This window comes from Pipistrellus kuhlii, unplaced genomic scaffold, assembly GCF_014108245.1.
Source record: "Pipistrellus kuhlii isolate mPipKuh1 unplaced genomic scaffold, mPipKuh1.p scaffold_m20_p_3, whole genome shotgun sequence".
NCBI classification, from domain to species: domain Eukaryota; kingdom Metazoa; phylum Chordata; class Mammalia; order Chiroptera; family Vespertilionidae; genus Pipistrellus; species Pipistrellus kuhlii.
Window position 1 is genome coordinate 84612489 of NW_023425529.1, and position 12042 is coordinate 84624530.

Genomic DNA, 12042 nt, shown 5'->3' on the forward strand with positions numbered 1-12042 from the left:
GTAAACAGAATAATACAGTATCTACCTGGCACCGAGTTAAGAAGATGAAATATGTGAATACATCCAAGCACACAGGATGGTGTCTGCCATGTGGTAGGTTCTCAATAAAAGTCGGCTCTCTCCCAGTGCCACCAGGACAATGCCAGTATCCACCCAGCTGACTGGCATGGACATAAATGTTAGTACAGGGAAAGATTGCCTTTTTTAGGAGTTTAAACATCTTCCCAAAACGTGGTATTATTTCAAATCAACAATTGGGTAAATACTATGGCGACATATTAACTACCATATTAGATAACTTTTCTTTGGTGTTCAAACAAGTATTGGTGAATCTTAAATATACAGAAAGAGCTTCAAAAAGGTTAAGGCAAACCCCTGGGACTGCATTCTGGGTCGGCTGTCACTCTGCAGGACACGGAGGTACACAGAAAGGAGCGAACTTCTCATACTCAGGGCCACTGTAATGACGCACAGCACCCACCCGGGACAGGACAGCTGATGACAAACGCAATTCCTCAGGTGAGCCTTCCTCACAGTCAGGAAACAACTACCTGGCCCAGAGACAGGCAGAAAGTCCACAGTGACCTGGACACCTTGGTTTAACTGAAGAGTCAAAGCAAGGGTTCCACACCAGTTGCTGAAAGCGGAGACCCCGAAAGGGAGGCCTGTGAGACTTACTATTGGATGCTCGCATCTGCCGCCGCCGTCCCACGCGGTCCAGCCCAATGGGGGTGCTCTGGGAAAATGTGAACGGCCGGAACCGGGCCGAAATCGCTTTGTAGGGTGGCACCTGGTGAGCTGGCACAGGCGGCCTGGCTGCTGGCTACAAAAGGAAAGCAAGAGGCTGTGAGACGATGCCAGGAAGTGGCAGCTCAGCAAGCTCTTCACATACACAGCTGCAAGGAGCTCAGCGTTCTCACCTCAAAGCTCCTCGCAGATGTGACATGGTTTCCCCAAAGCATGTGAGAAGCTTGCAGCTGCACTGAGGCTCAACTGCAATGAGTTATTCTGACGTTTTAAAAAAATCAGTATCAACCCACTGGCTCTTACCTCGCAGCATCATGTTTCATCTTATCTGTCAGCAACATACCAACAGGCAACACTCAGTAAAAGGAAAATGTTAGTTAAGAAGAGGAAAAGCAAATGTAGGAAGTGGTGGCTTTCTCAGAGATACAGGGTCACAGGTTAAGAAGATGTGTTCCCAGCAGCAGCCTTCAGAAGAAGCAAATTCAGTGCCAAAGACCATGGCGAGGGTGACCAACTGTGGCTCAGCTATTTACTCTGGTCTCTACATATCCATGTGCAGGGTACCAGCTCAGTATTTGTGGAATCCAATTCTTGTTTACCTAAACTAACAAGACAACTGAGCTTTGTTTAAAAGAAGAGTTGGTTTTTCAAACATTTGCCCTTGTCTATAGAATCATCTCTATGCCCTTTTGATTTTCTACATTATCAGTCCCTATAACTGCAACACAGGTCAAGCTGCTTAGTGCTTTCCTTAGGGTTTTCACCGAGTTCCCTAAATGAGCTTACAGTGCAGAAAGTTATCTGCCCACACTCCTTTTTGATGTTCTAAAGTGAAATAAATTTTAAGTGCTTTACATCTTCCCTATTGGGTGTATTGTGAATTAAGAGGTCACCGTTTGTTTTAGTTCAGAATTATTTCTCAGCATGCAGAGCATTTAAACACAGCAAAATGTTTGTGGTATTCTTCAACTTATTTTGTTTTTATCTTAGGAATTCAATTCAATTTAATTCAATTAAGCAAGGGAGTTTTGCATGTTCAATGTATAGACAAGGTGCTGTGCTGGGCTTTACAGGTGGAATGTAAACAGAAAATCTATGCCGACATTGACTTTCCCTTTTAGGAGAATTTTATGGTTCTGATATCAGCCAGCAAATTTAAAACATAAAATTGGGCACTCACTCATGTACTGTTTGGTGAGCCCTGGGCCATGGCTGGATATTGCCAAGTAACAGAAACTCCTCCTGACCAAGGCCTTTATTTAAATGTTTTGTATCCTCAAAGAGCCTTTTGAGTAACTGATAAATATTTGCTGAATTAATAAGTGAATAAAATTAAGATTTTAATCTATTGTTAAAGCAATTGAAAAACTGCAACACAAAAGCAAGAAAATGGTAGAAAAAATTATTTCCTAATAAAAACAACTTCTTTGTTCTCTTCTCATCTTTACTTGTTAACAAGGGATGATGCTTTCTTTCAGCTTCTTCTTTCAGGAAGCTCACTAAATATGTACTGCTATTTTCCCCTTGTTCAAATCTCAGATGATTTGGAACAAACATCAAACTACTTTCACACATCATTCAAGATCCCAGCAAAGACAGAAGATTAGTAAAACATCCAAATGTCAGATTATTAGTTCTAATATGTGCAGTTTGCAAAGTCCAGAAGAAAGGTTGTGAGTAGATGACATCATCATTGAGTCAGGAAAGAAAGGAAAGCAGCATCCCGTTTAGTTTGCAGGGGGAACAAAGGCCAGGAAGCTGAGGGCTCTGCTGCTTTGGTAGAAGCACACCAGATCTTACTTGGGTTAGAAGAGTCTCTATTGCTTCTGTCTGGCTGTTCCCATAAAAGCTGACCCCGCCTATCACGGAGATGGGGCGCCTTCTCTGGCATCCTTTGGGGCAGCCCGTGGCTGCATTCTGGTCTGCGGGGACCGTGGAGGCCATGCTCAGCTGGTGGTCACTGTCCACAATGTCCTCCTTCTGGGGGTCCACAGCAATTGAGTCTTCAGGAATAGACAAACTTCGGCAGGCAAACTGGCCATAGTCTGAGAGCGGTCGAGGCCGGGACCTCCTCCCAGAGCCCCATCGCCTCCTGGGGGTCCTCTGAGCCTCCTTCCCATCTTCCTCCAGGGATGAGCCCCGCCTCCAGGATTCCTCAGTAAAAACCTTTTCAAATTTGAACAAGTCAGGTGAGAACCAATATCAGGAAGGTATTAAAAAAGAACATGCTACACATTCCCCTCTACCCTCCCTCAGCTCCACCAGGAGGCTTTCTAGATTTACTTGTTTTTGTGTAACAAACGTAATTGAAATGTGGCTTAAAATAAGCAAGTCTATCTTCAACTGTAAGTTGAATTAAAATTAATTTAAATAGTGATGTTTGGTGACTAATGAGCCTTGATAAAAGATATTTTAAAAATCAGTACCATTAGGAGTTATAAAAAGAACTTTTAGGTATGATAGGAGTGTCACCCAAAATACACATGACAATAGCATAGGAGAAAGGCAGGTCTGCCAGTAGAAGAATGAATGCCAGTGCTACCCACTGCTACTCTAAGGTACTGTATTGCAATAATGTTTAAAAATAGAAGGTGCTTTCAGAAGATCAAGTCTGGGTTGCTAGGGAAGGAGGGGAAAGTACTGAATTAGGATTCCAAGAACCAGATCAGGCTAATAACTAGCTGTGTGAGCTTGGACATCTCTCAAGTGACCCTTCAGGATCTCAGGTTTCAGAGTAGACACTACCACAGCTGGAGAGACTATGATCCTAAATTAGACAACACGTTCTAATTTTTCAAGTAACTTTTTCAGAGGCAATGCAATATACTAGGGGAAAAGCCATAAGGCTTGAGAATGAGCAGACTGGGCCCCTAGCTTTATTAACAGGCAAGCTATTGTACTTCTATGGAAGTGGTTCTGTAACTGCTCCCTAGGGAAAAATGGATCCTAGTGCGGATGAAATACAATGTTAAGAGCCCTATCCGCCATAGTTAATCATTCCTCTTAAGAAAGCACTGCCACACAATTACAATCCCCTGACTGGCACAGCCTGGAGATGAGCTCCACCTCTAAGGACCCTTGGAGCCTGGTCTCCAAGCTCTATGGGAGGGCAGTGAGAGGGGTCAGCCAGCCAAAGTCTGCTGCAGGTCTGGGACCTGGGTGCCTCCAGTTCCTCCATCCCTATTCATTATTTAAAATACAATAAAAGCATATGCAGGCACCAGAAGGGGACTAATTTACCCAGAAAACACTTGTGATTGCAGGGCATCTCCTAACGAAGATGGCCAGAGGAGCTGCTGTGGCATCCCCTGGCAAACCAGCCCCACCCCGTCCCGCCCCGCCCCGCCCCGCCCATGGGCACTGCTGGTCCAGGAAGTCCCACCTATTGCTAATTGGTGGCAAATGAGACCTGAAATGCAGGTCCCGTAATTTCCAATCTGGTGTGTCCAAGCGTCCCCTAAGATCACATACCACGGGAAATGTTCTGAAGAGCAAAGCAAGCAGGAAAGGACTTACAGATACTCTACCCTGTGCCCATCCTTTTTTAAATCAGGAAAACTGAGACCTAGGGAAGTGATTTACTCAGGGCCACACAGCCAATGAGCAGCAAGAGACACACAAATGTGGGCCTTGTAATTTCTGTTTCCACGATATCAAGTCACCTCTGCTCAAAGGAAGATGGCTTCTAGCATTCACCAATGACCTTGCTGATAGTAAGTCTACTGCCCAGAATGCTACCTCTCATTTAAGTCTCCACTGAAGGGGTCCAGAATACACCACCAGGGCCTTCCATCTGTTTTGAGCTGAAGGTATTTAAGAATGAGCTTTTTTTTTTTTTTTTTTTTCCTTGAATTCCCTCATCTGCCTTAATGCAGGGCCTCCCAGAAGAACTCAGTTGTCGTGATCTGCTCCTTGAATAGAGTTTCTTCCAACCAGGGAAGATGCACTCTTACCGCTGCAGAGGAGAAGCCCTCACCTACACAGACAGGGTCACAAAACCATCCTCTCTCTCACCCACTCTTCACAGTCCCAGCTCCTTTCCTAAAAGTCAGCTGTTTTCCCATCAGCACCCCTCCCCCTCATTAAGATGGTATATAAGCCCCCAATTCGAACACTTCCTGGAGTCACACTTTTTTGTGAGCTCCCACTTACCTACATGAGTAAAAAATGCCTTTTATCTCGCAAATTTGCTTTTTGTCAAATTTAATTCTAAGAACCTCTAAGCATAAACCTAAGAGGGTATAGGAAAAGTTTTTTCTCTGTGACACTGCCCTGGGAAAGAGAAGTCATGGAAATGTTTATATTATTTTATTACATTACATATGAACAACAGGTTTTTATGGATAGTTTAAATTACCACATCAAATGGCACAGACAACTTAAGCATGAAATGAGACTAAACCTATTTATTTTATCACCCTGTGATAAAAAGGTTCAGAAAGAATGTGCTAGAAAAACAGAAGTACAACAAAATTACAGGCAATGGGTAGTCTGGTCATAAATCTACATGAGGTTTTGATTGCTCTTATGCAACATGCAGCCTGCTTTTCCTCACTGATGCAAACAAAATAAGAAAATGGGTTTAGGAAAACAAGGAGTTGTCTTAGCTGTTCAGGTAATAAATCTTGAGACCAAAACACACCCCCGGAAGTGATGGAGGCTGAGAGCAGGGAATTAGAGGGCAGGAAGTGGCCAGCCAGCACAGGCTTGACTCCTCACGCCTCAGGCCTCTGGGGGCTACCAGCCTGCATGGGAGCACCCCCGGGAAGCAACTTACTTCCACAGTAGCTATTTATACAGCCCAAGGAAGACACCCCCTCCAAGTGGTACCAAATGTTCTGCAAAACTTAATTAACAGAATAACATATAAAATTGAAATGTCCCTTTTACTCCTAGCAAACATACCGAGGGAAGGAGGGAAGGAGGTAGGAAGCAATGTAAAGTCCCTCAGCGTTAAGCTCACATTCAAATAAGGATCCTTAGCCAGAAGTGACTTACATTCCTCACAGAACAAATCTGATGCATATTCCAAGACTAAATCTTCTTTTAGCAAAGTGTACCGACTTTCAAAATACGACCTACTTTCATCCTGGGAAACACTCTGAGTGTGATTATACCTGGAATTACAAACCCAGCACCAACAACAACAACAACACTCTCCACTCACCTACCTCGGACTCTGCTACAGGCAGTGGTGACCCGCAGACACACTGAAGGAACAAGCAATTGACTACATCCATGCTCTCTGAGACTTCTTCCCACTGTTAACACTCTCAAATCAGGGGATAAGAGGCCAGAGATCTGCTCAGTCAGCTTTTGCAGATCGGCAGCCTGAGCTTGCAGGGTTCTCTTAGCTTGAATGGCCAATTCACACCCAAGTCATAAACTTTTGCAAACACACTTTTCAGTTTAACTCTTGCTTCTCAGTAGTTTTAAAGCACTTTCCCTAGAGAGCTATTCTTCCCATACAAAATTCCTTTCTTTACAAAAGTAAAAAACCAAGATAGATTTCATTACCTCTGATTACACTTTAAAACATTTTTTTGAAACCATAGCGAGATTAAATTACTACCTGGAGGTAAAAAGGAAGAAAAACTCTGGCAGAAAAACTGATGTTGCTTGTGTCTGTTCAGAAGCCTGACTGGCAAGTGCTGGGTTGAATTGTATCCTCCTGTACGACATGTTGAAGTCTTGACCCTCAGCACCTGTGAAGTGATCTTACTTGGAAATACTAAGCAAAGATTAGCTCATACTGGATTAGGTGGCCCCTAGTCCATTGGCTGGTGCCCCAAGAAGAAGAAAAATCTGAACACAAAGACAAAAGGAAGAAGGGATGTGAGAACAGAGGCGGAGATCAGAATGATGCATTTATAAGCCAAGAAACCCCAAGTCTCTCCCCTAGGGACTTAGAGGGAGCTTGGTCCTGCCCACACCTTGATTTCACACTCTGGCCTCTACAACAAAGAGAATACATGTTTTGAGCCAACCAGTCTGTGGTAATTTATTATAGTAGCTCTAGGAAACTAACACAGCAAGGGAATTCAGAAGAAAATATTCTAGGCAAAGAAATTAAGATGCTTTGTGTAGATTTAAAAAATAAACTAAAGCAAAGAGACTTTACTTTGAATAAGCCAAGGTACTTTCAGGTCTCGCCCTAGCCAGTTTGACTCAGTGGATAGTGTATGCTGTGGACTGAAGGATCCTGGGTTCGATTTTGGTCAAGGGCACATACCTTGGTTGCAGGCTCGATCCCGACCCAGGTTGGTTGGGGTGAGTGCAGGAGGCAACCAACCATGTTTCTCTCACATGGATAATTCTCTGTCTCTCTCCATCCATTCTCTCTAAAAATCAATGGATAATATGCTCGAATGAGGGTTAACAAAAAGGAAGCCTCCTTAGATATTGAGAATCCTGGATTCTGTAAGGAGGGAGGTACAGTCACCAAGCTGGAGGGGAGAAGAAAGAACATCTAGACAATGCAGAGGACACTAATGAGAACTATATACCAGGCACGTGTTTCGTTATTTAACCTCCACAACCACGCTAAGGATGTCTTATTTGCCACATTTTATAGTTTAAGGCTTTGAGGCTAAAATAAATAAAATTACTCACTGAGATTAATAGAGCCAGAAAGGGGAAGATCCTAATTTATAACAACTTATTCATCTCATTGCAGAATCTCTGTCTTTTTCACTCTGCAGCCCTGGTGCAGACTTAAAAAGTCTTTATTTTTTTTAAATTATAGATCACAAACAATATTGTATTAGTTTCGCATGTACAGCAGTTATTTGATACTGAAATACCTTATGATGTGATCACAATAAATATAGTATCCATCTGTAACCTACAAAATTATTATATTACTAGAGGCCCTGTGCATGAAATTCACGTATGGGTGTGTGTGTGGGGGGGGGGGGGGTGAGGAGAAAGGGGGTGTCTCTCAGCCCAGCCTGCACCCTCTCCAATCTGGGACATCCTTCTCACAATCCAGGACTGCTGGCTCCTAATCGCTTGCCTGCCTGCCTGCCCCTAACCACTTGTGCCTGCCAACCTGATCACCCCCTAACCACTCCCTTGCGAGCCTGATTGATGCCCAACTGCTTCTTTGCTGCCTGATTGCCCCTAACTAACCTCCCCATGCAGGTCTATTCTCTTCCAACTGCCTTTCCCTACAGGCCTGGTTGCCCCTAACTGCCCTCCTCTGCTGACCCAGTCACTCCTAACTGCCCTCCCTTTCCAACCTGGTCGCTTCCAACTGCCCTCCCCTGAAAGCCTGGTCACCCTCAACTGCCCTCTCCTGCAGGCCTAGGTCCCCCCAAACTGACCCCCTCTGCAGGCCTGGTCACCCCCAACTGCCCTCCTCTGCCAGCTCGGTCACCCCTAACTGCCCTCCCCTGCTGGCCATCTTGTGTCCACATGGGGGTGGCCATCTTGTGTGTTGGAGTGATGGTCAATTTGCATATTACTTCTTTATTATATAGGATTGACTATATTCCCTGTGCTGTACATTATATCCCTGTGACTCTTTTTCCCTTCATCTTTTTAAAAAATATATATACTTTATTGATTTTTTACAGAGATGAAGGGAGAGAGAGAGAGAGAAACATTAATGAAAGAGAAACATCAATCAGCTGCCTCCTGCACACCCCCTACTGGGGATGTGCCCACAACCAAGGTACATGCCCTTGACCAGAATCAAACCTGGTATCCTTCAGTCCACAAGCCGACGCTCTATCCACTGAGCCAAACCGGTTTTGGCCCCTTCATCTTTTTTACCCCCAATTCTACCCCCTTCCCCACCCCTCTCCTCTCCGGCCAGTTTACAGAAGAAAACAGAACTTTATAGGTATCCTGGGAGGAAAGAAGCAACAGGCAGTTACAAGAGGCTCTGATAATGGTACATGGGGACCCAGAGACCCCTTCTCAGAATCACATTTTTCAATACATAAAATAAAGCAGATAGGATTATAAAGTAAGCTGATTACTTTGAAACACACTTATCGAAATAGTAAGATGACTGTGATATTATAAAATATGTAACATATGAATTAAAAGGACTAGTGACAGGTCTACCAACAGTCACACTTCTGAAGAAGCACTGATTGAGTATGAGATATTTTAAGGTACAGCAAAGACTGATGCATGATGTGAATAAGATCTGTGAATTCCACTGGTCTGTTGCCTACATTCATAATTAAAGGAAATGCTACATTTTAGCTAGAGGTTAGTAAAAATAAAAATAAATTCCCCACTTTTTGATTTCTGTCTATTGAGCCCTTGAATGTACATACATTAAAATATGCCAGTCTTATTTATCCAAAGAAGCCAAAAAAACTAACTCACAAAGACATATGCATGTATATATTCTACTGCAGCATTAGTTATAATATCCAAGATATGGAAACAATTAAATGCCTATCAATAGATGAATGGATAATGAAGAAGTGATGGATATATACAATGGAATATGACTCAGCCATAAAAAACAAAAAGCATGAAACCTTGCCATCTGCAACAATGTGGATGGATCTGGAGGGTATTGTGCTGAATAAATAAGTCAGAGAAAGACAAATACCATAATATTTCACTTATATGTGGAATCTAAAAAAAAACACCCAAAAAACAAAAACCCCACACAAAATAAAACAAACAAGCAGACCAGAAACAGGTTCATAGATACAGAGATCAGACAGATGATTGCCAGATAGGAGGCAGACTGGAAAACCAGGTGAAAGAGATGAAGAAATTAAGAAGTACAAGTAGGTAGTTCCAAAATAGTCATGGGGTTGTAAAGTACAGCATAGGGAATATAATCAATAATATTATTAAAAAAAATGTGTATGGTGTCAAGATGGTACTAGATTTATTGGGGTGATTACTTCACAAGTTATATAAATGTCTAATCACTGGCTGTATACCTGAAACTAATGTATTTTATGTCAGCTGTAACCCTACCTAATAAAAGAGTAATATGCAAATTAGCCATATATCTGCTATACCCACAAACCACACCCCCCAGCCAATCAGAGTGAGTATGCAAATAAACCCAACCAAGATGGCTACAGCCACAGAGAGCAGGATGGAGGCTTGTGTTTCCCAGGCAATGGAGGAAGCCAAGCTTTCCGCCTGCCCTTGCTGGCCCAGGCCTCCGCCCCAGGCTACAAAGTTTCAATTGTAGAAGGTAAATAAATTCCAGATACCAGGGCCTCTTCTTGGGTCTCCAGGGGGCGTGGCTGGCCTGCAAACCACCACAGGCCCCTCACCCAAGCCGCCCCACGCCCCAAAGGAACCCCCACCCTGATCCGAGACATCCTTCAAGGCAAACCAGCTGGCCCCCAACCGTGCACCAGGCCTCTATCCTATCTATTAAAAGAGTAATATGGAGATTGACCATCACTCCAACACACAATATGGCTGCCCCTATGTGGTCAAAGATCCTGCCCCAATGTGTACACAAAATGGTCACCACAAGATGGGCAGCATGGGAGGGCAGTTGAGAAGCACCAGGCCTGCAAGGGAGGGCAGTTGGAGGCGATCAACCCTGTAGGGGAGGGTAGCTAGGGGTGACCAGGCCAGCAGAGGAGGAAAGTTGGGGGCAAACAGGCTGGCAGGGGAGCAGTTAGACATCAATCAGGCTAGCATGGAAATGATTAGGGAGTGATCAGGTTGTCAGGCAGAAGCAGTTAGGGGCAATCAGGAAGGCAGGCAGGCGAGCAGTTGGGAGCCAGCAGTCCTGGATTGTGAGAGGGATGTCCGACTGCCCGTTTAGGCCCAATCCCACACTGGGGTCGCAGATTGGAGAGGGTGCAGGCTGGGTTGAGGGACACCCCCCTGCCCCTGTGCACGAATTTCATGCACCAGGCCTCTAGTAGAAAATAATTATTAAAAACAAACAAACAGCTGAAACCATTTTGGCTCAATGGATACAGCGTTGGCTTGGGGACTGAAGGGTCCCAGGTTCGATTCCGGTCAAGGGCATGTACCTTGGTTGCGGGCATATCCCCAGTAGGGGGTGTGCAAGAGGCCACTGATCGATGACTCTCTCTCATTGATGTTTCTAACTCTCTATCTCTTTCCCTTCCACTCTGTACAAAATCAATAAAATATATATATTTTTTTAAAATCTCCCAATGTAAATAATATCATTTAAGAATAGCCTGTGGTACCAATAGTGTGCTCCAACTCCAGAACATAAAATTTTAGGCCTTATAAAAAGCTGCCCCCTCCTTATCCACAGGGGATACCTTCCAAAGTTTCCCAATGGATGCCTGAAACTACAGATAGTACTCAACCTTTATGTACTATATCATGTCCTATACATACATCCTCACTTAAAAGAAGCATTTTATGGCCTCTCTTTGGCATAGCCAAATTGTCAGTACCACTAGTCTTGTACTTTGGAGTCATTAAGTAAATAAAATACGAGTTACCTGAACACAAAACACTATAATACCCGACAATCAATCTGATAACTGTGATGGCTATTAAATGACTAATGAATGGATAGCATATCCAGCAGGGAGACGATGGACAAAGGACTAATTCACATCTCAGGTGTGAATGAGCAGGATGGTGTGAGATGTGACCACACTACTCAGGACAGCACAAAACTCAAAATTTATAAATTCTGTAATTTTCCATGTAATATTTTTGGTCCACAGGTACCTAAACTTCAGAAAGTGAAACTGTGGATGGTGTGAGGGAGACAACTGTATATTATGAAATAGAAATAGTAGCATCTCACTATTTAGAGTTAAATATCATTACCTATTTTCCCTTAAATGAAAAGTTAATGCATCATAATAAAAAGGGGTATCCTACATAATAAGAGGCTAATATGCAAATTGTCCCCTTGATCCAGAGTTTGATCAGGAGTTTGACCCAGGGCAGGGCTGGCCATCCCCCTGCCAGCCCTGCCCCCAATCGTCCCCCACCCCCGATAAGGGGAGGGACAACCTCCTGTGTCCCCTCCCCGCCACCAGCCCAGTATGGCCCAATTAGCCCCAATTGGTATGGGCCAGCCATACCTCACCCATGCATAAACTCATGCACTGGGCCTCTAGTGTTATAAATATATGTTCTAGGATTTTTAATTTTTAAAAATTGATTTTAGAAAGATGAAGTGAATGAGAAAAAAATGTTAAATGTGAGAGAGAAACATCAATTGTTTGCCTCCCACATGAGCTCCAAGTAGGAATCGAACCCATCAGCTTTTGGTGACAAGATGACACCCCACCCAGAGCTGTCCTAGGATTTTAAATGAAGAGCAAATTCAGAAGATCGCAGATAAACTAC

General features: G+C 43.7%; 1 protein-coding gene across 4 annotated transcripts in view; it reads right to left on the reverse strand.

Moving 5' to 3' along the window:
• SPATA13 (spermatogenesis associated 13) overlaps positions 1 to 12042 on the reverse strand; it is a 95347-nt gene that overhangs the window by 56006 nt on the left and 27299 nt on the right. The window contains exons 1-3 of one of the 4 annotated variants that reach the window (XM_045588436.1): positions 5919 to 6077; positions 2548 to 2913; positions 679 to 823 (exon numbers count right to left, since the gene is read on the reverse strand). In XM_045588436.1, coding sequence (XP_045444392.1) covers positions 679 to 823; positions 2548 to 2913; positions 5919 to 5987 — 580 coding nt within the window. In that variant the 5' untranslated portion in view covers positions 5988 to 6077. Of the gene's footprint in view, positions 1 to 678; positions 824 to 2547; positions 2914 to 5918; positions 6078 to 12042 lie in introns of those variants that run through there. The other 3 variants (XM_045588434.1, XM_036457708.2, XM_045588435.1) reach the window with 3 other exon arrangements.